Source organism: Mustela erminea, chromosome 5, assembly GCF_009829155.1.
Source record: "Mustela erminea isolate mMusErm1 chromosome 5, mMusErm1.Pri, whole genome shotgun sequence".
In the NCBI taxonomy this organism is placed as follows: domain Eukaryota; kingdom Metazoa; phylum Chordata; class Mammalia; order Carnivora; family Mustelidae; genus Mustela; species Mustela erminea.
The window spans coordinates 55,070,149-55,098,066 of record NC_045618.1 but is presented as its reverse complement, the minus strand read 5'-3'; the positions used below and the strand labels follow the sequence as shown (position 1 = coordinate 55,098,066).

The following is a 27,918-nucleotide window of genomic DNA, read 5'->3' as shown; positions in this document are numbered from 1 at the left end:
GAGTCTCCACAATATTCCATACCTCTTAAGATAATGATGGCATTTAAAGGGGTGGAATTTGTGGATCTCGGTTCTCCTCTTGGGAGGAGACACACTCAAATGACCCTGTTGACGAGGAGAAGTCCCACCTTGTGTTGCTGACTTCTGCCTGTCCCTGCCTTTCTCGTCCAGGACTATAGTCTACATATTCCTTTAACTGCAGCCATGTGCATGTGAATCTGGAAGGTCCTTTCAGAAACTCTCTAAATGATGTCATGATGTTCAGCCCCTGACAGGGCTGCCCTGCTCTATTTTGTGAGAAGCAGGTTAAGTTTCTTTCTAAAAATACAAACGATGTTCAAATCTGTTTTAAGCATTTTATAAAACAAAACAGGGACCTAGAAAAACCAATGGAAAATAGACAGCGTGAAAAACCTAATGGTAACTCCCTTTAAAGGAAGTGCTCTCTTTGCCATTCCTGTCCCAGGCTTCTGCTGTCTTCTCTTGAATTATGGGAATCCTCCTAGAGACAAGTGGGCTGCGGTGATCAGTAGGGCCCATAATAACAGGGTCCTAACAGCTGCATTCCCCCTACTTCTCATTACTTTCCTGTTTGGCTGGCTGGTTTGAATGTGTTATCTGAACAAGCAGAAATGTCAGGATTTTGGTCTTTAGGGGCCCAAATACTGGGACTGGGGCCAGAATGAACCTAATAGCAATGCATTGCCAAATCTCAATGCACCCTTGTTAAACAGTTGCTGGGCAGTTCTCACTGCCCACAACTGTTCTGAAACAGTTGGTGAATCTAGTGCTAGGGGTATCCTTGGCTAACCCTTATGCTACAGTATACAGATGGGGTGCAAGGTCATTGTCAAAACTGAATATAAACTTTGGCAAGCCAGTGTTCTCCTTCATGTGTGAACTCATTATGTTAGGACACAATTTCAGAAGAATAAATAACCAGAGATCTTTACACGGAAAGGAAAAGAAGTTTCTTTGAGCTAAGAACAAGAGAGACTGGAACCCCTTTTCCTAAAGATATTTGCTGAAACCTGGTTTTATGTAATTGACCCCACCCCAGACCCTGGCACCTACAAATGGTCTCTCTTCCCTTAACTTACTTCAAGAGGAACCTTGTCAAGAACTTGAACAAGGGTTTAAGTCTGACTTGAACCAGCCTCAAACCACCCTAGATGGTATATGCATACACTTGACCCTTTCAAGGGAAGAAACCCACTGACCTCCATATTCAAAGCTGGTAACCATGCTCAAAAATTATACCTGATGTCACTGGTAATAAATACATATATTTAGCTTTTAGATAAATGATTTGAGATCAGTAATATACAGCCCCTTATAAGAAATATTCACTGAGTACTTCCTAGATTCTGGGAAACATGGTTAGTGATTGATATGTAGATCATTTAATCCTCAAAATGACTCTAGAAGTCCATTTGGTGGTGAATTTGAAGCAAAGAGAATTTAAGTAACTTGCTTGTCATCACACAGCTAGAAAGTAAGAAAGTAGGACTAGAATCCATATCAGCTACTATCAGAGCCTGTGCCTTCAAACGCCCTTCTCAGCCTCCATGAGAAGAGTTCCTTCCCCAGTTGTACATTCAGCAGGAACTATCCTTCAGGAGAGGAACCCAAGCCCAGTCCCAGTAGAGCATTTTTCTTTAACTTGCTTTTCTTGCTCAATTTATCTCTGGAGGAAAGGCTCTGAACAAAGTGACTTTCTTCCATTTCCAAGGGTAAGTTTTGTTCATTTCAAGAGAAAAATCTATTACAAAATATGTTTGCACCTTTTCAAATGGGCCGTCTAAGCCTAAGGAATTTACTGTAACTCATACCACAGTGGCACATAAAATTTCACTTTCATCAAAACACTGTGTCTCAGGAATGATTCATAGGTCAGTAATGGGGAGTGCAGGCAGAATAACTCCATTAATGGCCCGTTTTCAAGAGGGTATGGGGGAACTTGGTTGGGGTGAAGGAATACAAGGGATGGGGGGAATCTGGTAAGAAATGGTGACTGTCCAGCTATGAAGTAGCGTGTAACTGGATGCGGTGTCCTTGGCTCTGTGGGTAGGTCATACTCCACCAGGAAGGCCACATGGACGACGGGTTAACACTGCAGAGATGCCAGCGCGAGGAGTCGCAGGCTGCTCGCATCATCCGGAACACAACCGCCTTATTCAGCCAGTTTGTGAGGTACAGAAGCTCCTTCCTTTCTTCTGTTAGTTTCTACTCTGGGGCCATCCAATCCCACCTCCCCATCCCCTTTTGATACTACAAGTTTTCAGGAAATTATTAAACATCAGCAAAGAGTTTTATCACAGAGAGCTTGGGACTAAATAGTCTTTCTCAGAAGATAACCTCCCAGCTTTACCCTTGGCCCCACACATGCTTATGCCCCCACTGGTGCCTCGGGTTGGCATCAGGAATACCCAGGGTCTCCTCCCGAAAATTAAGTGATGAGTGCCTGGAGCACTGCAGGTCCCTTTTGGATTCATAGGTTTGCCCTGTTTAGAAAAGCTTTCTCCATCATTCAGAATCGTTGCTATGGTTTTGATCCAAGTGGATTTACATTGAAAGCCTTGAGTTACCCACCTGTGGCTGGGACTTAAATGGGAACAGTAACTGAGGTGCCTGCGTGGGTCATAATCCCCTCAATGCCTAAACAGTGCTGCCAGAGCAGAACGCTGTGGACTGTGTTCACCAACTACCGGGAGAAATGGATTCTGTTGTAAACAGTGCAGTGTTCCAAGTCATCCTTCTTTTGTAGGAAAAGAGCTCTAATGCCGAGGGGCCTTAAACTGCGTGCGTGAATTTGCATGAAATGAGAACAATTTTGTTTCCCTTGACTTTTCCAGTTGGAATACTGCGATCCAAGTAATGTGTGTTAGTTAGGATATAGGCTAAGCTGCCGTTACAGTTAAAGATACATTTATTCTCATCTAACTAAGAATATAAGGTAGCCCAGGTTGGGCTACTGAGGCTCAGGGTCCTTTTATCTTGCTGGTTTCTTAAAGTGTACCTGGACCAGCACAGTAGCATCACCTGAGAATGTGTTAAAAAATACACATTCTCAGGTGTCGCCGAATTAGACACCTGGAAGATGATATTCCAGGAAATCATGTTTTGATAGGCCCTCCAGCTGATGCTGAAGCATGCTGAAGTTGACAAACCATTGCCCCGGAGGAAGGGTCTTACCTTTGGCCACATGTGAGATTCGTCTGGAGAGTTGGGTTTTGTTTTTGTTGTTGTTGTTTTTAAGATTTTATTTATTTGACAGAGATCACAGGTAGGCAGAGAGAGAGAGGAAGGGAAGCAGGCTCCCTGCTGAGCAGAAAGCCCGATGCAGGACTCCATCCCTGGACCCTGGGATCATGACCTGAGCCGAAGGCAGAGGCTTTAATGTGCTGAGCCACCCAGGCACCCCATGGAGAGTTTTTAATACCCTGATGCCTAGGTGGCATCTCATACCAATTGCATTAGAATTTCTGTGGTGGGCCAGCTGGGTGACTCAGTTGGTTAAGCATCCAACTCTTGATTTCAGCTCAGGTCATGACCTCAGAGTCGTGAGATTTGAGCTCAGCCTGGAGTCCGCTTGAGATTCTTTCCCTCTGCCCCTCCCCCCAGCTTGCTTGCTCTCTCTTTCTCTGAAATAAGTAAATGAATCTTTAAAAAAATACAAATAGTAAAAAAACATCTCTAGAATTTCTGTGATGGGATTCAAACACCAGCTTTTGATTCAAGCTCCCCAGGAGATTCTAATATTCAACACCACTGAGACCAACTATCCTGGTATATTTTCCTCGTGTACATGATCAAAAATAACGTGGCTAGCATCATTTCTCAAATCTGTACTGCAAGAAAAAAAAAGGGGGGTAGTGGGGTGGGGTGAGGAAATTGGGAGTGGTGGAGGAGAAGTGATTTCTTTTGTTTAAAAATATGACCTAGGGGCGCCTGGGTGGCTCAGTGGGTTAAGCCTCTGCCTTCGGCTCGGGTCATGATCTCAGGGTGCTGGGATCAAGTCCCACATCGGGCTCTCTGCTCAGCAGGGAGCCTGCTTCCCTCTCTCTCTCTGCCTGCCTCTCCGTCTACTTGTGATTTCTCTCTGTCAAATAAATAAAATCTTTAAAAAAAAAAATATGACCTAGAAGTAGATCGCTTTTCTTGTACTCAACTAATTAAAATCAGTCAGATGACCACACCTAACTGCAGGGAGATTGAGAAATATATTGTCTGGTTGGTAGGCTGTGTTCCCAGTACCACTCAGGCAACCCATTACCAAAATAGAGAAGGGAAAGTAGACAATGAGGTATTCTTACCACAGAACGGAACTGGGGCCTACACATCAGCCATTCCACTATCACTGGTTTCCTGTGATCCCCAAACAAAGTGCTTCCTCCTTTCTATTCCCCAAAATGTCCAGACCTGCTCCCCTTCTTCAGAGAAAGGATATTAGAATGAATAGCTTGGTACAGGAATTAAAAGATGGCTGTGTGCAAAAATGAGCTTTTCATGTAGTCTTGACTATCTCCAGAACCATCATCCTAGAGGTTGAATGGCTTTATTTTTTTATTTGGTTCTCAGTTCTCTGAAACACTGCCCTTGTGCCTGTCTTACAAGTCAGAGGCCCCTGCCTCATAACTATATAAAAATGAATTCAAAATGGATCAAAGACCTAATTATAAGACCTAAAACTATAAAAACTAGGGAAGAAAACATAGGCTTGAATTTTTATGACCTTGAATTAGGCAGTGGCTTATTCAATATGACACCAGAAACAGAAGCAATAAAAGAATATATATAAACTGGACTTGATCAAATTAAAAAGGTTTTTGCTGCAAGGGGAACCATCAAGAAAGTGAAAAAACAACCTAGGTGATGGGAAAGAATATTTCAAATCATGTATCTGACAAGAGACTTGTATTTGGAATAAAGAACTCTTACAGCTCAACCTTAAAAAGACAAATGGACCGATTTACAAAATGGACAAAGATCTGAATAGACATTTCTCCAAAGAAAATACGCAAATGGCCAATAAGCATATGAAAAGACAGTCAATGCCATTAGCCATGAGGAAAAATGCAAATCAAAACCAGAGTGAGAGAATTTTACTCCCACAGGGATGGCTATAATTAAAGAGACTTAATAAGAAGCGTGAGACAGGATGTGGAGAAGTTGGAACCTTCATATATTGTTGGTGGGAATGTAAAATGTTGGCAGCCATATTGGAATACCATCTGGAAATTCCTCAAAAAGTTAAACATATGACCGAATTATTTCACTCCTAGGTTATATACCTAAGAGATATGAAATATGTCTACTCAAAAACTGGTACGCAGATGTTCCAAACAGCATTATTCATATTAGCCACAAAATGATAACAACCCAAAAGACCAATGATGGTTGGATAAACAAAATGTGCCGTTTTCGCACAATGGAGTATTACTTATCCATAAAAAGGAATGAAGTATTGATAGAGGCTGTTCATGATAGGATTCTACTTATATGAGATATCCAGAATAGGCATTTCCATAGAGACAGAAAGTAGATCAGTGGTTGCCCAGAGGGGACAGGGGCAGTGACTGCTAATGGGTATGGGATTTGGACGGAAACTGATGAAAAAGTTCAAAAATTGATTGAGGCAATGGTTGCCAAACTATAAATATACTGAAAACCATTAAACCACTGAATTGCACCCTTTAAATAGATGATTGTGTAATATGTGAATTATATTTTAATAAAGCTATTACTTTAAAAAGTCAGTGGGAGTTACATACCTGACAGTGGGAAAATTATTTTTAAACAGCTTTATTGGGTTATAATTTACATATCATAAAATCCATCCTTTTAAGTGTGCAACTCAGTGAATTTTAATAACTTTACTGAGCAAAGCAACTATCTCCATAATTTGCTTTTCAAGCATTTCTATCACCCCAAAAAGATCCCTTATGCCTATTGTAGTATATATTATTTCCCGCCCCCAGCATTAGACAACCAATCATATAGTCTTGGTCTCTCTTGATTTAATACCTTTGTAAGTTGATTCATACATTATATTGTCTTTTGATCCTGGCCTTTTCCCTTAGTATTACATTTCTTGAGGTTGATCCCTTGAGGTTGTATTGTACTACAAGTATATATACTGTGTATATATATGTATATATACACACATACACACACACACACATATATATATATATATGATTGTGTGTGTGTGTGTGTATATACCCACAGGTGTATATAGAAAGATCTAGAAAGAGAGAGAAACGGACAGGTATAGATATACCTCGCATTCTGTTTGTCAGTTGAGAATCAGTGGGTTTTTTCTGTTTTTGTTTATTATCAGCATTGGTTCCATGGATATTTGTGTAAAAGTCTTTGGGTATGTATTTTTATTTCTCTTGGATAAATACCAGGAAGTAGAATTGCAAAGTCATATGTAATTTGTTTAACATTTATATGTAATTTTTTTTTAAAGGATTTTACTTGAGAGAGAGTAAGCGAGAGAAAAAGCATAAATTGAGGGAGGGGTAGAGGCAAAGGGAGAAGCAGACTCTCTGCTGAGTGGGGAGCCCAATGTGGGGCTCAGTCCTAGGACCCCAGGATCCTGACCTGAGCCAAATGCAGACATTTAACCAACTGAGCCACCCAGGTGCCCCAACATGTTTATATTTTTATGATAAAATATACAGAGCATAGCATTTACCATTTCAACCAGTGTTAAGTGTACCATTTGTGATATTAACCAAATTCAGATTTTTGTACAATCATCACCACTGTCCATCCCCAGAACTTCTACAACATTGGAAACAGAAATCTATACCCATTAAACAATAACTCTGCCTTCTTCCCCACTCTCCACCAGGCCCTGGTAAACAGTATTCAACCTTTCTATGAATTTCACTAATTTAACCAGAATCATACAAAATTTGTCTTTTTGTGCCTTGCTTATTTCACTTAACAAAGTCCACTGGATATTTGGGTATGCCTAATTTTTTAGGAAACTGGAAGCCCTCTTTCCAAAGCAGATACGCCATTTTATGTTCCACTCAGATATACAAAGTTCCAATTTCTCCACACCCGTATTGTCTGTTTTTGATTGTAGATATTCTAGTGGCTTATGAAGCAGTATGCTGTTATGATTTTAATTTGCATTTCCAAAATGACTAATGATTTTGAATGTCTTTTCATGTACTTATTAGCTATTCATATATCTTCTTTAGGAAAATGTAATCAAGGCTTTGCCTGTTTTTGGTTGGGTGATTTGTCTTCACGCTGACATTTGACAATTCTTTGTATCTTCTGGTTGCAAGTTTTCTATTGCTTCGTGATTTGAAGATATTTTCTCTTAGTCTGTGGCTTTTTCCCCTCCTTTTCTTAATGATATCTTTGAAGCACAAACATTTTAATATTGGTGAAGTCCAATTTAACATAACTTTTGTTTCTGGATTGTGCCTTTGAGTGTCCTAAGAGCTCTTGCCCAACCCAGAGTCACCAGGACTTTCTCCTGTGTTTCTTCTGAAAGTTTTATAATTTAAGCTCTTACATTAGCTCTGTGATCCATGTTGAATCTGTTTTTGGATATGGCCTGATGTAAGAATTGAAATTCCTTTTTTTTTTTTTTCCTTTTAAAGTGGATCATTTTGATACCTCATTGTCCTTGCCTAATTCTTTGAAAGGCTCTTTCCTCCATCACGTTCCCTTGGCACCTTTGTCAAAAGCCAAGTGACCATAAATTTAAGGGTATGTTTCTAGACCCTCAATTCTATTCTACTGGCTTACATGTCTCTCAAAACAACACTGTCCTGATGAACATAGCTTTATAGTAAGTATTGAAATCCGATAGAATCCTCTAGTTTTGTACTTTTTTTTCAAAATTATTTTGGCTTTTCTGGGTCCTTTGAATTCCCATATAAATTTTAGGGTAAATTTGTCAACTTTTGCTTGCCAGGATATTGATAGGAAATGCATTGAAACTTTAGATCAATTTGGTGGAAGAACTTTTATCTTAACTGTACTGAATCTTCTAATTCATGTAGAATGTCTCTCCCTTTATCTTTTCTTCTTGAAATCCTTTCTGCAAGATATTATAGTTTTCAATGTTTGTCTTAAGTGTCTTTTTTTTTTTTCAGCATGACAGTATTCATTATTTTTTCACCACACCCAGTGCTCCATGCAATCCGTGCCCTCTATAATCCCCACCACCTGGTACCCCAACTTCCCACCCCCCCCACCACTTCAAACCCCTCAGATTGTTTTTCAGAGTCCATAGTCTCTCATGGTTCACCTCCCCTTCCAATTTCCCCCAGCTCCCTTCTCCTCTCTAACTCCCCATGTCCTCCATGCTATTTGTTATGCTCCACAAATAAGTGAAACCATATGATAATTGACTCTCTCTGCTTGACTTATTTCACTCAGCATAATCTCTTCCAGTCCCGTCCATGTTGCTACAAAAGTTGGGTATTCATCCTTTCTGATGGAGGCATAATACTCCATAGTATATATGGACCACATCTTCCTTATCCATTCGTCCATTGAAGGGCATCTTGGTTCTTTCCACAGTTTGGCGACCACGGCCATTGCTGCTATAAACATTGGGGTACAGATGGCCCTTCTTTTCATGACATCTGTATCTTTGGGGTAAATACCCAGGAGTGCAATGGCAGGGTCATAGGGAAGTTCTATTTTTAATTTCTTGAGGAATCTCCACACTGTTCTCCAAAGAGGCTGCACCAACTTGCATTCCCACCAACAGTGTAAGAGGGTTCCCCTTTCTCCACATCCCCTCCAACATATGTTGTTTCCTGTCTTGTTAATTTGGGCCATTCTAACTGGTGTAAGGTGATATCTCAATGTGATTTTAATTTGAATCTCCCTGATGGCTAGTGATGATAAACATTTATTCATGTGTCTGATAGCCATTTGTATGTCTTCATTGGAGAAGTGTCTATTCATATCTTCTGCCCATTTTTTGATATGATTTTCTGTTTTGTGTGTGTTGAGTTTGAAGAGTTTATTATAGATCCTGGATATCAACCTTTTGTCTGTACTGTCATTTGCAAATATCTTCTCCCATTCCGTGGGTTGCCTCTTTGTTTTCTTGATTATTTCCTTTGCTGTGCAGAAGCTTTTGATTTTGATGAAGTCCCAAAAGTTTATTTTCGCTTTTGTTTCCTTTGCCTTTGGAGACATATCTTGAAAGAAGTTGCTGTGGCTGAGATCGAAGAGATTACTGCCTATGTTCTCCTCTAGGATTCTGATGGATTCCTGTCTCACGTTGAAACTCGGACCATTCTCTTACACCGTACACAAAGATAAACTCAAAATGGATAAAAGACCTTAGGTGTCTTCTATAAAAGTTATCCCTAAGTATTTTTGATGCTACTACAGTTGGAATTGTTCTCTTAATTTCTTTTCAAATTGTTCACTGCATACATAATACGGAAGGAACAGAAATTGAGTTTTTTAAATATCAATCATGCGTCCTGTGACTTATTTGAAAAGTTTATTCTAGTGGATTTTTTTTTTTTTTTGGTGTGCATTCTTTATCTACAAACAGGATCATGTCATTTGTTAATAAAGTTCTGTTTTTTTCTCCTTTACAAAATGGATGCCCTTTCTTTCCTGCTCCTCACCACCCCCCCACCTTGATTGCAGTGGATAGAACATCCATTACAATGTGAAATAAAAGTGGAAAAAACAGATATCCTTTTCTTGTTCCTATCTTAACAGGAAAACACTCAGTCTTTGTTTATTGAATATGATGCAAATTGTAGGGCTTTTGTAGGTGACTTTTATAGGGGTGAGGAAGTTCTCTTGAGTTCCAGTGTTTGTTAAGAGGTTTCTTTTATCTTGAATGTGTTAGATTTTGGCAAATTCTTTTTCTTTGTCTATTTGGATGATCATGTGGTTTTGCCTTTTATAAACTAGTTACATTAGAAAATGTTATGTTAACTGAGAATAGGGTGTTTAATCTCTCACTATTAGGCTGAATTGTCTGTTTCTCCCTTGGTTTTCCCAACTTCAGCTTTCATGTAGTTTGGTGTCTGTTGTTGGGTGGTTATATGTTCATAACGGATATATCTCCCTGATAAATTGACTTTTTTATAATTAGAAAACATTTCCCTTTTTTTCTCTATGAACATTTTTTATCTTAAAGTCTAATTTGTAGAGCCACTCCAGAGGTCTCACATACAGATCGTGGTTACTGTTGGCAAGGAATAAGTTCTTCACGCCTTTTACTTGCAACCTGTGTCTTTGAATCTATAAAGTGTGTCTTGTACAGAGGATACATTGAATCTTGTTTTCTAAATGTACTCTGACAGTCTTCTCCTTTTATTGGTGTGTGTAATCCATTTATAGATAATGTAATTATTTAAACTGTTGAATTTATGTCTGCCATGTTGCTATCTGATTTTTATATATCTCATGTTCTTTTTGTTTCTGTCTTCCTCCTTTATTGCCTTCTTTTGTTTTGGATATTTTCTAGTCTACCATTTTAATTCCTTTGCTGAGGGATTTGGGGATTTGGGGGTTTATTTTTATTTATTTATTTATTTTTACTACTGTCTTGAGTTATATTCTTAGTGGTTGTTCTAGGCAACTTGGTAGGTGTTTAATTTGTGACACTCTACCTCGAATTAAAACTAACTTAACACATAAAAGCAAACAACTTTGCTCCAGCATTTCATTCTCGCTTTCCTCCTTGAAATAATACTGCTACATATATTACATCCTCCTTTGGTATAAGCCCAGCAGTACAATTTTTTTTACAATTATTTTTTTTACAATTATTTTCTTATCCATTCGTTTTTAATTTTTTATTATATTTTTAAAGATTTTATTTATTTGACAGAGAAAGACACAGCAAGAGAGGCAATACAAGCAGGGAGAGTGGGAGAGGGAGAGGCAGGGAGCCTGATGCGGGGCTCAATCCCAGGATACTGGGATCATGACATTAGCTGAGAGCCGGCACTTAACAACTGAGCCACCCAGGTGCCCCATCTGTTTGTTTTTTAAAAATATAAAAACAAAAGAGAAATGAACATATTTATACCATATTTTTATTTGCCTACATAATTACTTTTACTAGTGCTCTTTATTCCTACATATAGATTCTAGTTACTATCTGGTGTCATTTTCTTTCAACCTGAAGAACTTCCCTCAGTATTTCTTACAAGCTCAGCCTGGTCGCCTTATATTTCTTATAGGTATTTGGTGATGGGCCTGCTTGTGGGTTAGATAACACATTCAGAGTTCACACAGTTTTAGGTCTGTCCTGGATTTCACTTTCTGCTTGCCCACAACCTCAGATTCAGCCAGAGATAAGTAGATGGCTACATCCCTCTCCAGTTCTTCCTGAGTACATGTGTGACCTTGCTCAGGGTCTGCCCCACCTTGTTAGAACTTCTTTGATCTAAAGCTAGAGGTGGGCCTGAGGACAGCCTCAGGCTGAAATACCATAGGTTCCTACATCTTTAACAAGGCTCATTCTTTTTTTAAATTTTTTTAAAAATATTTTATTCATTTATTTGAGAAAGAGAGGGCATAAGCAGGGGAGCAGCAGGCAGAGAGAGAAGGAGAAGCAGGTTCCCCACTGAACCAGAAGCCTAATGTGAGGCTCTATACCAGGACCCAGGGGTCATGACTGGAGCTGACGGCAGACGCTTAACCAACTGAGCCACCCAGGTGGCCTCACCAAACCTCATTATTTAAAATAAACAAACAAAGAAACAAAAAAACCTCAATTTGTTGTATGCCTTTGGTCAAAGTTCTTAAAAAAAATTGTTTAGGATGATTTTGCCCCATTTTATCATCATTTTTGTGAGGGAGAGGATTTCCTGAGTTCCTCAGTCAGATGATCTGGATGTTCCCCTGTCGGTTGGGGAAATTCTTAGTTGTCTGAGCCACAGGATGTTTTAGAAGAAAGGAGGACTGCTGAAAAATAAACCTGTGCAGCAGGGATGGGGGCTGCGAAAGCCATAGTACTTGGATTTTGCAAGAGCTGGGAAGTGAAAGACTAAAAAAAAAAAAAAAATGGTAAGGAGATTCTCCCCTCCTATCTTTTTTGAGAAAATGACAGAACATTCTGTGTACAATGGAAACCAGAAGGAGGGGGGTGGCCTTCTGAGAAAGCAAATTAAAGTTAAATGAATAGGGAAGGAAGAAGAAAGAACAACGAGGAAGAAAGGTTAAAGTTTGCTTGTGCTGTCTCATCATCCTGCTCATCATCCCAGCAGTTGCTGGGAGCTGTCCAGTAAGACACATGAACGATGTGAAAGGTGAGGGAGTCTCAGAAATCCTGCTGACGAGTAGATACTATCCAGCTGTCCTGAGTTTAACCTTAGGATGGAAATATTACATAAATAATTGTGTTATGGTAATAGTATGGTAAATATTCAGAATCCCCTGAGATCTTACTTGAATTAAACAAAAGAAGTCCTTGCAAAGATCTGGGAACATAGTGGGGCAGTGGCTGAATCAGAGAGCAGGAAAAAAAAAAAAAGCTGGGATGACTAAGGTACCATTGTAGTTCGTTCTGAATTGAGACACCATCTTGTCCCTATCCTGGGTGCATCTGGGTCTCCCCCAAGGTTCTGGAGTAGAAAGTGATCACTATGAAGCCATTCAGAGGTCGTGTCTGTTTCCCCACTGTCCCTAGTGCCAGGCCTGTGGGTGGGATGTGTTCTGCTTTGAGGGAAGAAGGGATCTTCCTTTAGTCCAGTGGAATACTATCATATTGATGGATTTTGAAGGGACAAGATGAAGCAATCTAGCAATGAGAACCCACAGAACAAAATTAGACCCAGAAGGACCCTGGCAATAATAAAGGTTGTACCGTTCCTATTTTCTAGTTGGAAAACCAAGCACAGGAGGCTTAAAGACACTCCAAATATCATACGTTCATAGCAATGACTATAAATTGGGTTTTCTGGCCCCCTGTATAGTTCTCTCTTCAAACTACAAAAATGCTAAAAATGTCTTTTATCTTTTCATTATATATATATAGATAGATAGATATAGATATAGATATCTATATCTATCTATCTATCTCCAAAGCAACACTATTTACTTAACTCATGTCATTGTTTCTAGTAAACTCAAAATTTTTAAAAAAGGGGGGCAAGGATTGGGAGAATCTGCATCTGGGCCAAACCAACTGGAGATACTGTATTCATTTTTTCCTTGAATCTAGAATTAGGAAGTCATTCCTGACTGGGTTTGGTCTTCCCAAACCTTCACTTCATGTCCTCACAGCATTCTCTTTCCCACTCTCTATTTCCTGTAGTATCTCGGATAGTCATAAGTGAGTATTTCCGTAGCTCTTCCCGTGGGCCAGCGCCCACCCTGGTGAGAAGGCCCTCCGTGTCTGTAGTCCACTGGGGTTCTGTCCTCATCTCATCCACTTGGCCTTTTTGTATACAAATTTGGAATTGTCACTTCATAATCTGAGTGTTCTTTGGGCTCGTTAAGCCTTTGCTTTAGGCCTGGTAAGTCTTTTCTTAGCATGTGTCCAGACTATAGGTAACCAAATATCCTGTCAATGCTGAGGAGAACTCCTTAGAAATTGACCCAAGGAAAAGTTCTGAGGTGATTTATACAGTTCCCAGTTCCCTGGGGCAGTGAGGCAGTTTCACAGGGGATGGGTCCAATTTCCCCTTCCTCCTTATAGCCTTTGCTCTCCAGAAGGCTCACCAATGTACCCATCAAGGGGATGGGAAATGGCTTCTTTTTCCCACCTGTGGAGATTTGTGGTCTTTCTGTATTGACGGGATTTAATCACAAGACTTTTTGAAAAACTCTGACCAAGTTGGACAGAAACAGACATTCAGGATAGGAGAGCCACAACAGAGAGAGCAAGAGAGGTGGTGCGGGAGGGAATACTGAGGAGGGGACATGAAGACAGAGAGGAAGAATGCGGAGAGAAGGGGTCGACTGCTGAGAAAAAGTGGGGAGGCCACACAGAGGAAGTCAGGAGGAGACTGACTTTCCTCCACAAAGGGGGAAGAGGAGCTCATGTGTACCTGCACACACACAAAACCTTGATGAAAAAAAAAACCATGCAGAGACATGAATACCATGAAGAGAGAAAGAGACAGAAAGGGAGAGAGAAGGCAAAAGCACAGATGGAGTTGATAGAAACCCTTCCAACCTAGTGTTTTAACCTATTCCAAGAGGAATCTGGGATCGTTCAAAAGAACTGTGAGTTAGTAAGTTATTTTTAAGTGTCCTTATGCAGAAAATGAGAAAGCATGGCAGAAGGCACGGGTCCTTTCCCTTTGTTGACATAAGGTCTTTAAAATCGAGTCAGATGTTTTCTTCTGTGGCTCTTTTGGTTGGCAGACGTGAATGTGTGGTAATCACTCGGCGACTGCTGCGGGAAGCAGGGCCTGGTGCCCATCGTGGGGCAGGTAAGAACCAGGACCCAGCGGACGCTCGTCAGGGTCCCCACCCAAGGCCCAGACCTGAGCCGCATCCATCTTGTGTTTTTAGCGGGAACAACCGCGCAGCGGCCCCTGTCACCCTGCCGATCCAAGAGGTCCTGCAGACCTTGCAGGACTTGATTGCCTACTTTCAGCCCCCAGAGGAGGAGATGCAGCACGAGGACAAACAGAACAAACTCCGCTCGCTCAAGAACAGACAGAATCTCTTCAAGGAGGAGGTAAGTCGAAAAAATTAAAAGTTGAGATTCTCTTTGCGAGAGAATAAATGCAGAGATTCCAGAGCTGGCGTATCCTTATGATGGCAGTTCAGCTTTGTCTCCGTGCATGCGGGTAGCTATGGAAGAACAAGAGAGAGAGGGACGCCGGAAAGGAAAGGATGCATTGGCAGCTGACCTTCCCTGTCCGCCACCCGCGGATACGCTCCCAGTACACATTGTAACCATGGATCTTGGCACACTCCCACTGAAGTTGAAAGACTCCAAGTCTTCAAAACTTCAGTGCCGCAGGGCGCGTGTATATCCCAATCTGTGCTCAGTCTCAGCTATTAAAGCACGGCATTGGCTGTGATTCCCAAATTTTAGAAGCTGTCAGAATTACCTAGGAAACCTGTTTGAAAAAATACAAAGGCCCAGGTTCTACCATGTCTGCAATAAGTGGGGACCTGAACTTGAAAGATAACAAGTAAAGTCAGGTCTTACCAAGAACCCGAGTGTCTGGATCACAAGGGAGGAGACCTGGATGCAAGGAAAAACTAACTTGGGACCCAGGAGGCCCTGGATCAAGTTCTGGCTCCATCCTAGGCTTCATCCCTGGCGAGGTGTGATCTTGGAAAAGTCACAGGCCTTCTTTGAACTTGGATGTGATGATTTGGCATTAACAGGCCATGGTCCCACCCCTGCATCGCCTCTGTTCCTGGAAACAGGGCTTGTTCCTTGGCTGTTTCCAAAGTTAGGGACCTATAGACCCGTCCCTGCTCAGTCTCCTGATCCAAGCAGACTGGCTCTGGGGACATGATGCCCGAAAGGCTACTGAGACTCTCTCTCTCTTTAAAAACAACGAGGCACAGATGTTTTCACTGGGCAGCATCATATTGTCATTAAGAAGAGAAACAGTTAAAATCTACTTTCGGTTTTATTGTCTCTAAATCCTACCCTTTTGACAGAGGAGCAGGAGGAAGCAAGTATGGTTGTCTTATGCATCTGAATGGAATTTCTTGAGATTTAATAGGAAAATAGGAACTGTATTGAGGGCTGTTGCTGGGGGAGTCAGAGTCATTTCATGCCAGGCCCAAAGCAAGCTTTTGGGAGCCTCATTCATGCTCCCACTTTCGATATGTCCTTAGATGGAGTTAAAGACACGGGGGCAAACCTGTCATGAAGAAACTGCTAATTCCCACCTCTCCCCAACCCCCGGCCATATGGATGCTATTTCATGTCTCTGAGGCACAAGAATGTATATTTTGTTTTTAGGAAGAAAACAAAATCCAAACTGGCATGTGATGGTCTGTGTGCACATTAGCGTCATCAGCTATAAAATGTGAATGACCTGGGAGGGAAAAGAACAGAATCCTGCTTTTTTTTTTTTTTTAATTAATTTTTTAGTTTTTATAAACATATATTTTTATCCCCAGGGGTACAGGTCTGTGAATCACCAGGTTTACACACTTCACAGCACTCACCAAAGCACATACCCTCCCCAATGTCCATAACCCCACCCCCCTTCTCCCAACCCCCCTCCCCCCAGCAACTCTCAGTTTGTTTTGTGAGATTAAGAGTCACTTATGGTTTGTCTCCCTCCCAATCCCATCTTGTTTCATATATCAGAATCCTGCTTTCTTAATCGGGAGCTTTCATCTTCTCCCCATCTGTCCTTCACAGGGAATGTTGGCCCTTGTGTTAAACTGCATTGACCGCTTAAATATCTACAACAGTGTTGCACACTTTGCGGGGATCGCAAGGGAGGAGAGTGGCATGGCTTGGAAGGAAATCCTGAACCTCCTCTACAAACTGCTCGGTAAGCACACACAGCCTCTCCCTGGGAAGATTTCCGAGGGGGCGTCTCTACATGGCTGATGGTCATCTAGCCCCATTCGTGGAAGCTTTTTCTTTTTTTTTTTTTTTAAGATTTTGTTTATTTATTTGAGAGAGAGCACGATCAGGGTGAGGGGCAGAGGGAGAAGCAGACTCCCCGCTGAGCAAGGAGTCCCACGCAGGGCTCGATCCCAGGACCCAGGGATCACAACCTGAGCCAAAGACAGACGCTTAACCAGCTGAGCCACCCAGGCTCCACTTGGAAGGCTTTTCTAAACATTTGATTCTGTTAGCCAGCCATACATTCTGTTAGCCAGCAGCTTATTGTATTTTCCACACTTAGAGCAAGAAGTCAGCAGAGAGTGAAAGCAGGTGAGGATCAGTCTTGCCAAAACCATCCATAACACCGTGGACAGTCACTTCGTCTCTCTGGACCTCAGTCCCTCCTCTTTAAAATGAGGGAACAAGACTCGAACGTGTTTGCAGCGCCCTCCACGTTTAGACTTGGACATCTGCACATTAAGGATGGTTCCTCTTTTCAGCTCTCTGACCTCTCATTGGCCACTTGTCAGGCAGTCCTGATTCCTGGTGCTTTGGCCTGTTCGTTATCTCCTTTTGTTCAGGGAATAAAGGTGGAGAGTGAAGAAGTTCCAGCACCCAGCCTTTCTTCTCACAGCATGGACAGGGGGTGATGTCCCGGGGCCTGCGGTAACCAGCACCCCCACATGGGCCCAAAGCACCACACTGGGGGAGGGAGGTGGTGGAAGACAGTATGGGCCTGTGTGAGAAGGTGGCCCCTGGTAGTTGCCCAGATGAGACGATGAAGCAGCATTTTGGGCTTTTGCTCTGAGTGTATCTCCCTCTGTGAACTTAGAGGAAGTTCACAGAAAGGTGAGTGGGCCAGTGGGGAGCTGAGGACATCCGGTTGGGCACATTCTCGATGTCAAGGGTCAGGCTGATTGGACTACCGCTGTAGTAAAATCCCTTCCAACTATAATACTTTGTAATGGTAAGGCTCTAACTCAGCAGTAATTTTTACAACAGGAGTAGTTAATAGTTACTGAGCTTTTTGTGCCAAGCAGTGGAATATCTCTTTTTGATCTAAGGAACAACACTTTGAGGTGTAGGTACTGTTACCCGTTTAGTCGTGAATCAGAAGAAACTGATGCTCAGAAATGTCATAACTTCCCTAAGGCCATACATGTCGTAAATTCTAGAACTGTGGTGTGAGGCCAGCTGACCCCCCCCCCCCAGCACCCTGTGCTTAACCCCTTTGTTGCAGCTGACCTGGAAATTCAACTGAATTCGGCCGTCCTCTAACTGTGGAGATACAAAGCAGAGGTCCGGAGGAAGTCCTTTCCTTATCCAAATATCTTTCAAGCATCTGTAAAACCTATCTTTGAAAACCAAAAGCATAAAGAACAAGTGTGTGGGCCCAGTTTACATGGGTCTGTGGCAGAGGCCAGGTCTATGGAGGGCTGTTAGCTGGGTCTAGCTTGGTGAAAATCTACTGATAGCAAATTCTCTCCCTCCCTTAGCAATATCATCTACCAGTGGTTCTCAAACATGAGCAGGCGTTAGAATCAACTGGAGAGTTGGTTAAGACACCGATGCTGGGTCCCCTCCCCAGAGGTTCAGATTCAGATTCAAATCTGGGGTAAGGCCAGAGAATTTGGATTTCCAACAATTTCTCAGATGACACATTCCAGTCCTGGGACCACACTTTGGGAATCATTGTCACATGCTGATATGACTTAGATATTTTAGAGTTTCATATTTCCTTATTATTCGCCTATTAGTTTAACCAAATTTCCCAGCTGTTTTCACTGGGATGCCTCCCTTACCATGGAAAATTGCAAATCTCTAGCTAGGGTTAAGAAAACACTGCAAAGAATGGAGTTCTTAAACCAGTAACCAAGCAGATATTTTTCTTGCTTGTTGCTATCTGAAGTAATTTTAAGAATTTGTGTGTTCATTGTCTCTTTCACCTTCTTCATAAAGGCAGGGGATTTGCTGTTGTGTTCATACTGCTCTGTTCCCAGCAAGTAGACAGGTGTTCAGTGCATAAATTCTCTGGAATATTTGAGTGAATGGTAGATTTTTACTCTTCCAAATATAGGAACAATTGTATCCAAGAGCTTGGAAGGGGAAGATTGTTACACTCAGTTCCTTTTAGTTGCTAAGCAGTTAAGTATTTGACAGCTTCCCAAATTCTTATGCTCATCCCCGTGTCCTTTAACCTACATGCTCAAACATTTCCTTCTTTGCAGCTGCTCTCATTCGTGGAAACAGAAACAACTGCGCTCAATTCTCCAACAACCTCGATTGGCTAATCAGCAAACTGGACAGACTAGAATCTTCCTCAGGTAAGAAGTGGCAGGAAGCAACTGCAGAAGGTGGGGTTTTCCCCCTTTGTGTAAAAAAGAAAGAAAGAAAAGAAAGAAAGAAAGAAAGAAAGAAAGAAAGAAAGAAAGAGTAAAAAAGTTGAATCCTTGAATAATTCTTTCTTCCACTGAATCAACAACAATCTGCAAATAATTACTCCCAACAAACAGAAAGTCCTAAATCCTCCTGGCTTCGCTCTGGCTTTATTTAACAACAGTAAGCTAGACTTCAGTGATTTCCTTTTCTGTTTCATTTTTTACTTTGTGTGTTCATCTCCACCCCCTGGATCTTTTGATCGCCACCACCCCTCCCCATCCCCCACTCAGTTTCCTGGTCTCTTCCCTTGCTGCCTGCACTCTTGTTCTCTGGGTTTCTAAATCCTCTCTGGACATGCTTCTCCTGACTGTTTGGTCAGAAGCAGACTGAACAATGACCATGGGAGAGGAGGAAATGATTGTCCCTCTCTCCCCCCTGCTGCCAACCTCCATCACCCTTGATGCCCTATCTACAACCCTTCTTGATGACTCACAGAGAATCTGAGCCAGGGAGAGTTTATCATGGTTAAGTGGCTGCGGTAAGGCTCAGCAGTTGTCTTCCTCAGAGATGAGTGGACATGACAAATGTGGGCCCCTCTCTGGGATACTGAGAGGTTTGATGCTTTTTTCATTGTCTAGAGATGGCTGGAGCTTGAACAGACAGACCAAAGGAAAGCTCTCTTAAGGACTATCCATCCACCTACACCTTTGTCTTCCCAAGCCTCCGTCTTCTTCAGTGCCTCCTCCATGGGCCAGATTATATTTCATAGTAATTTATAAAAGCCTCGAGAAATACAGACCAAGCGGAATTTTCTCAGTAAAACCAATAAGGACATAGGCCAACCACTTCCCTTATATTTCCATCATGGTGCTTTGCCCTTGTGTGTGCCGGGCTCTGGGGGTACCAGCTAGCTTTTCTTCAGTTTTCACTTAATACGAAAAACCACACAGCATTCCGAGAAAAGGAGCAAAACAAGTAGTCTTCGTTCGGTACGCTTATAGTTTGCTTGATACAGCAGTGCATTATGAAATGAAAATAATTTCTGGGGTGGTTCTCAGAAAAATTCTCATTCACGGAAAACTCCAGATACTTTCTAAATTACTTGAAGGATCTTGAGAATATGTTTTCAACTGGGCATTTGCTTGTTTAGATATATTTAAACTTAGGTGTTGCTTGGCTTGACCAAATTAAGAATTCAATTTTTACAGTCACTTCTCTATAATTTTTTCCTTTTTTTTTTTTTAAAGATTTTATTTATTTATTTGAGAGAGAGAGACAGTGAGAGAGAGCATGAGCGAGGAGAAGGTCAGAGGGAGAAGCAGACTCCCCATGCAGCTGGGAGCCCGATGCGGGACTCGATCCCGGGACTCCGGGATCATGGCCTGAGCCGAAGGCAGTCGTCCAAGCAACTGAGCCACCCAGGCGTCCCATTTTTTCCTTTTTTTAATTGAAGTATGGCTGACATAGTGTCATATCAGTTTCAGGTGTGGAACGTAGTCAGCAATTTCACGCTCTACTCCGGGCTCCTCAGGATGCAGTCTTCACCCCTTCCCCACCCACCTTCCCTTTGGTAACCACTAGTTCTTCATAGTCAAGTCTCTTTTTTCTTTGTTTTAGTTCTTAAATTCCACGTAGGAGTGAAGTCATCTGGTATTTGTTTTTCTCTGGCTTATTTCACCTGCTGCTTCTCTGTATTTTGACATAGAAGGATGCATATCTTTGTCCAGGAGGAAGGGAGGTACGGTCAGTGCTAAACAAAACTCCCCTCTAAATTACAGACAAGGTAGGCTGCCGAGGCTCCTGAAGTCTGCCAGACACGGCCACAGTCTTTCTTCTGGCTGGAGATGTTTAATACAGTCAAGGAACGGATAATATCCTGTCCCCTCAGGATGGTCTTTTCTCATAATTTAGGTTTCTAGATGATGGTCATTTCATGTCCGGCTGATTTTTTGTGACATTCATGCAGGTATCTTGGAAGTTTTGCACTGCATCTTGATTGAAAGCCCAGAAGCCTTAAATCTGATAGCCGAGGGCCACATCAAGTCCATCATCTCCCTGTTGGATAAGCATGGGCGGAATCACAAGGTAGGTATCAGAAAGAACCCAAGCAATGATGGACTTAACCTGACATTTCCCTCCCCAATGCTTCATAAGCAGTATGTATTACTGAGAGCATGTGGACGAATCTCTTTCTTGGCTTTGATTTGGGGGGTGGGGGTGGGGGAGAAGAGTTGACCTTGGGAAACCCGAGGCTCCGAAAGAGCCTTCCTTACCTAGGAGCACACTCCAAGCCAGACAGTTACGCTGGGTCTTGCATGTTCTCTCTGTGTCTCCACTTTCCAAGCCCGGGTCATTGTCTTCAGCCCTGAGCACACAGCCAACGAGGGGGAGGCACTGAGCTAGGAGGGTCTGGGCAAGGCCAGCTGCAGGACTGGCTCCCACCCTCAGCCCAGGAACTCAGTACCGGAATAGCTAATACCAAGCTGTATAAAGAAGATACACAAAAATCAGATAAGACTAGTATAGGATGTCTTGGCAACTGGCTTGTTCATAAATGAAATCCGATTTATCCTGAGTCAAACTGTGTGATGTAAATGAATCTACATGAGCAGGCAAGAGGACTGAAGCTGCCAGCCCTTCCCTTTGATACAAAACAGCTGTGTGCTTTGGGGCCTCAGTGATACCCTCTGCGCAATGGAGAGAATGCCACTTCATTTACTAAGGTGGAAAGCTCTATGGATTTTTTGAGATGCCTTAAAATTCTGCCTCTCTAATTTTATGGAATTCTATGTCTTAGACAGAACAGTCTGCACAGAAGGTCTATTAAAATGTGTTTTTTCTTGGGCTTTCAATATCTGCCCTGTAGCCAGGTGGGGGGGCGGGTACTGCGCTGATGAATGAGTGAGCTGGGGGGTCCTCAGGCTGAGGGAGAGTATTTCAAGAGCCGATGACATAAGGGGCAGCAGCTGTGCACCTACACAGTGGAGAAAACTCAGCTTGGTCGCTGGGCCTCCTCATCTGGGGGCACTACTCTTTTGAGACACTCTCAGCAGGGTCTGGGAGAGTGAGCCTCCGCAGCTTCGCTGAGGTGTGTCTCCCGTAGGAAGCAAGAAAGCCATGGTCCTTAGTATCGGTGGAATTGCTTGGCAAAGAAGAGAAAGAAGAATGTGGCTCCTGTAATTGCTTTCCTGAATGTGGTAAATCAAAGGCAGGCAGGAGGCTCCAGCATCAGACCCGCATCTGTTCCTTCCTGTCTGCAAAGCATAATAAGAGTAATTGATAAGCACCCAAGTAACACGCGGTCTGAGCCATGAGGTACATACAGATGTCAAGGGGAGCCCACTGACGGGAGAAAAGCTGCTCTCTCGTTTCGTTGCTCCTGGGTCTTCTTTGTGATCATACCACATAACGTGCTTAATGAATAACCAGCTTTGTTATGGCTTCTGTGAGCCAGAAGCCACAAAGCGTGTAATGGATGGCACTTGGTGGCAAGTGGATGACTATTCGGCCCATTCCAAAGTGGAGAAATGGGAGGCCAAGTTGAGCCAAAGGACTTTGCTACAAATCAATAACTGGGCTGATATGTGATCCCTGCGGACTACCAGAGCAGCCTTTCATCTCCTAGAGCCAGGGTGCTGTTTGAGAAATTCCGGTGGTGTTGGGAAACTTCAGGCAGTATGTTCTAGGTACATAAAAGGCTCCTCGGGGATAGATCCCTATTTTGTCTTTTGGTGGATTTTTGGATGAAGGTTGGCTTGCCATGAATTCAGACCTTCCCTTAAAAATGATGGGAGTGGATAAAATTTGTTTTCCAAGAGAAATCTGTCTCAGATCATCACCAGGGCTCCTTGCATAGCTTGGTAAACAACGGAAAGGCCAGACTTCTGCTGGGATGTTTTCTCTTTGCTTGGAAAATACCAACGTGTAGTGTCTTGCTCTTCAGACCACTTCTTTTTCTCAAGTCCTGGGTTTTCACATGTGTCTGATCTCTTCACTTAGTTTTCCTTGAAGACAGGGACTGAGAATATAAAGCATTTTCAAACCACCAGGCACCTCCCAGCTCTTCCAATAACGGCAACAGTAATGATGACGATGACGATCGTGATCGTTGATTTTGCCTTTGACAAATGCCAGGTACTGCCCTCCGAGTTCACAGGTGTTTTCCTTTGTCCTCAGGATGACCCCAGGAAGTAGCGTTCTCATTTCCACTTGACAGCGGCCGAAGCAGGGATGGCACGTGGGCCCTGAGATGTGAAGCCACCTGCCAGGGGGCCACACAGCTAATTCATGACAGACTAGAACCAGACTTTGGGTCTCCCACTCACAGTTTCACATTCTTCCCAGTGTTTCTCAAACTGCGTTCTCTGAGCTTGTTCTTTGGGGTCCGCATGTTCTGCGGGAATATTTTTAATTTTGTGTTCTTATTTTTACAGCTCTCTAAATACAAAACCATGCAGAGAAGAATTTGTAAGTAGAAGGCATTTTTATACAAGCTAACATTTCTGAGACTGGAATTTGAATGTCCCTATGGGTCCATCCATGGTCTTCAGGGTCGTGACATTTTTCTTTTTTTATTAAAAAAAAAAAAAGGGTTGGACATCTCATGGGTTTGATGAGCCCCTTTTTGTGCCACTCCAACTCTAATTGCAAGTTGAGAACGGAGAGTGTTTACAGTAGTGGCATTAGTATGCTTCCTCGCCTCTGAGATTTTTCACTTGTTAGCTCTTCTGCCTGCCATGGAAGACATTGCCACTCATCTAAATCATGATCAAGCAAAGATCAGGAAGTTTGAAGAAAAGAACCCAATCTTTGGAGTGAAAAGGATAGAGAAGTGTACACTGGGAACATGCCTTTCTCTCAGGGTCCTCTGTCCCTCGACCTCTCCGTGACTTGGCCCTTGCAGATTGCTCCCTATCGCCTCACTTCTTAGTTTTCCAGGACCCATCACAGTTCTGTCTGCCTTTCAATATTTTACTCAAATGCCACTGCCTCCATGAAGCTTTTTCTGGTTCCAGTTGAACATGGTGTCCCCATTTCAAATCTTATGCAGCTAGCACTCCATTACTTGGTGGCTCCACTCTGCCCTTCCTACACATAGATGTCTCTCACAGACTCGAAGATCCTTCAAGGCAGTGACCAACTTTGCATTCCTCCCAGTGCCAGGCTCTTATGTTATACATGGCAGGCACTTGATCCATGTTTGTTAAAGGTGTAATACATGAATAAAAAGAATGAATGAGTCAAGCCAGAGTCCATTCCCATCTTACTCTCTGTTAGTAGCACTGATTTTATTTTTTGATAAAAAGAAAAATTATCAAACCCTGTAAGTCATCTTCTGACTAAGCATTTGATAATAAAAATGGACTAAGCATTTGATAATAAAAATACAATATGACCTTTTTATTTGTGCCCAAACCTACCTTACTCCAGATCTCCTCAACATTGGCACAGGTAAAATTTTTTTTAAAGATTTTATTTATTTGACAGAAAGATGGAGAGCACAAGTAAGCAGAGAGGAAGAGGGAGAAGCAGGCTCTCTGCTGAGCAGGGAGCCCCATGCAGGGCCCCATCCCAGGACCCTTGGATCATGACCTGAGCTGAAGGCAGCTGCCTAACTGACTAAGCTACCCAGACACCCCAGATAAAAGTTGGCTTTTGGCTTTTTTGTTTTTTGTTTTTCTGTAAGGATTTGGAGCCACTTGTGGAAAAAAAAAAAAAATGTGTATGGTAAAATAGGATCATCATGGGTCCTGAGAAAGTATAGAACAGAACTGAAGGTTTGGCCTAGGTTGGGGGAAGGATAGAACACAGGTAAGCAAACCATCAACTCCCACAAAGTTGCTGAATCATCTCTGAGCTCCCAGGCAGCCAAGGCAATAAAGAAATATTTCCAGCCACCTGGTTCACATCCACAACAAAAAAAAAACATGTTCCTCAGAGGCTTCAAAATCCTCATTTTCCAATCTAGGACTTGATTTTTTAAAAAATCACAGAATAAGTACAATTAGCATCTTTATAGCATTTACACAGAATAAATACATTTTAGCATGGAGCTGTTTATGGACAGAATGCAACAGCCAAATGAGGTTTCCATGGATATACAGTAGGTATTTTTTTTTCTTTTTATTTTCTTAATTTAATTTTTTTTCAGTGATCCAAAATTCATTGTTTATGCACCACACCCAGTAGGTATTTATTTTTAAAGGAGAATTCCCCCATAAGCCTGTGTTTGGGGTAGAGACTAGTGGAGCTAAAAAACAAACGGGGAGGATGTTGAATGAACTGAGGTGTCAGTAACAGAACAGGATGACAAGCAGAAGCTGATGGCCTCCACAGAATGAGCCAGGGAAATTCTCACATTGGGCCAGGGTATAGATAGAAGCCTAACTCCTAAAATGAACAACCCCAAATTCTCATAAGGAAGATTGCTTTTTCCACATCACAGCCCTAGGCCCCTCAGTGGGAGGGCTTCAGTCCTTTCATCCCTTAGAACAGGGCTTCTCAGAAGGCACTGTGCTTACCCATCATGTTAAAATGAAGGTACTCAGCTGGTAAGTTTGGCAGGGGTCGGGGGATGCTCCTAAACCCCTGCATTTCTGGCAAACTCCTAGGTAATGCTAGTACTGCTGGGTCACAGTTGGAGTAAGACTTTGGTATCTTTCCTAATCTCTACATCCCGCTAGAAAGAGAGTGTGAGTGCAAGAGGGACTATGTAGACGTTTTAGGTGATGTCCACTCACTTTCCAGTGCCCACAACTCAGTCACATGATGCCACGTCCCTGCAAGGGTGGCTGGGAATTGTAGCCCCTGTGGGCTCAGGACTAGAAGGAAATGGAATGTGGTGACTGCTGAGCAGTACCTGCCACAGCTGGCCACACGTCCCTCTCCATCAGAAGTATATATGACCCCTAGGTTCAATGCTTGTGCATTCCCCTGTGGTGGGCTCATGTTGTCTACACTCCCTTCACCTTTAAAAGAACCCATTTAAGCTTTTTAAGAAAAAAAAGTTTGGCCCCATTCCCCTATTTTACCCTGAGAAATGCCTTCTAAAATAGAGCTTAGGAGTGTCTGGGGGGCTCGGTCAGTTAAGTGTCTGCCTTCTGCTCAGGTCATGATCCCAGGGCCCTGGGATTGAGCCCCACATGGGGCTCCCTGCTCAGCAGGGAGTCTGCTTCTCCCTCTCCCTCTGCAGCTCCCCCTGCTTGTGTTCTCTCTCTCTTTCTCTCTCAAGTAAATAAAACCTTTTAAAAATTTAAATTTAAAAATAATGTTAAAACAGGGGTGCCTGGGTGGCTCAGTGGGTAAAAGCCTCTGCCTTCGGCTCGGGTCATGATCTCAGCGTCTTGGGATCAAGCCCCGCATCAGGCTCTCTGCTTAGCAGGGAGACTGCTTCCCCCTCTCTGCCCTACTTATGATCTCTCTGTCAAATAAATAAAATTTTAAAAATAAATTAAAAAAAATAAAGTTAAAATAAAACAAAGCCTAAACCATGTCAGCCCCATTGCTTTGTGGCATCATTTATTTAGAGGTGAGACACTCTGTTCATCTAGTGCTTCTCACAGAGCCTTTTTCCTCCTGGTTTTTCCTATTGTGTGTGGATTAAGCTCGGCTCTCCCTCTGGCTCTGACAGCAAAGCTCCCGGAACCTTCACTCTGAGGCAGGATGGATGACAATGTGTGATAGGCTGGATCATAAGTATTTAATTTCCTGACCATCTATGGCTCTTTTCTTAGAATGAGAAATTATCCTCTGGATTTCCAGTTCCACGGTCAATATGTTTCACAGGGCACCAGTGGTGAGGGTTCTCCATTAGAGCGCCGTTGGGATTCTTTGCTACTTGTCCCATAAATGTGCTTTGTATTACTCTGGAGCGGAATTGACATTCAGGGAGTCAGGTAGAAAATTGGTTTGTGAGAATTATGGATACTAATGCCAACAACCTGGAGTCATCCAACCCCACTAAGCGCTGAGTCTTAGCGGCCACTTTGAAAGACTGAGATGCCACTGGCGTTCGTGCTGGTTATTTATGGACTGCTGTTTGCACATTCCTCCTGGTAGGAGAGAGAGGGAGGAGCCGGGCCTGGCCCAGCACAGTTTGCTCTGTCAATACAGGAACACAAAATTGGAATGCCAGAGGATACAGCCCAAGGAGACAGTGGGTGGGAGGCAGGGGGGCTCTTTCCATTTCTAGCTTAGCTGGAAAACAAAGAGGAGAAGTGGCTTGGTGACTGGTCTCATAGCTTCGAGGGCCATTTGGGCTCTTGAAAGTTCTGTTCTCCCTCTAGGCGTAGAAGGTTTTTGAATACCAGTTTGTGGGAATAGATGGGTACCTTAATGAATTTTGACATTATCACAGCCAGAGACCCAAGAACTGGGATCTGCCCTCTTATCCGCTCTGCTGACCTACCGGAGGTTCCCAGGCCTGCTACATGACCTTGGCCGAAAGGGAGTCTAGTGCTATTAAATAACAAAAGTTCAACCAAGGAAATTTTAAAGATTGAATTGGCTTTATTAACTGATTCATGAATTGGGCAGCATCCCTTTTAGCAGTAGAGGGGAGCTCCAAAGGACTACAGAGAAGGAAAGGTTTTTCTTTAAGGTAGAGGGCAGTGGTGGAGGGGGGGGATTATTAGCAAAGAATCCATTTGTTTTACGCAGTGTCGCCCTCCTAAGGGGAACAGATGGCGTGTATCAGGGAACTTCCTAGAGCTGACCAGGAACTTTCCATATTGACTGGTTAAAGGTTACATTCCTAGGTGCTTGAAACTGCTATTAGGTTACGTAGTGAGTCTTGGTTTACTGACATGGGACCCTAATCTAAGCGATGCCATTTTGGGTCTGTGGTTTTCTTTTCAACGGTGCTTTTCATAAAAGAGTTGTATGCGTGCCTGCTAATGCTAGCACCGAGAGCTGCCGAGGCCGGGTGGGAGCACAAACTTAGGCTTAAAGCCAGTGAAGGCCCTTCTAGTGCTTGCCCCTGCTCATGCACGACTCCAAGAGAGTGTCAAGCCTGGACTTCGCACTCT

At 42.8% G+C, this 27,918-nt stretch overlaps 1 protein-coding gene across 1 annotated transcript in view; it reads left to right on the top strand.

Annotated features, from left to right (window-relative positions):
- The window catches only part of RYR3 (ryanodine receptor 3), a 511,070-nt gene that overhangs the window by 245,854 nt on the left and 237,298 nt on the right, over nt 1-27,918 (top strand). The window contains exons 12-16 of the mRNA XM_032343182.1: nt 2,072-2,193; nt 14,491-14,659; nt 16,319-16,454; nt 18,742-18,837; nt 20,859-20,977. Of these exons, the coding sequence (XP_032199073.1) occupies nt 2,072-2,193; nt 14,491-14,659; nt 16,319-16,454; nt 18,742-18,837; nt 20,859-20,977 (642 nt within the window). The remainder of the gene's footprint in view (nt 1-2,071; nt 2,194-14,490; nt 14,660-16,318; nt 16,455-18,741; nt 18,838-20,858; nt 20,978-27,918) is intronic.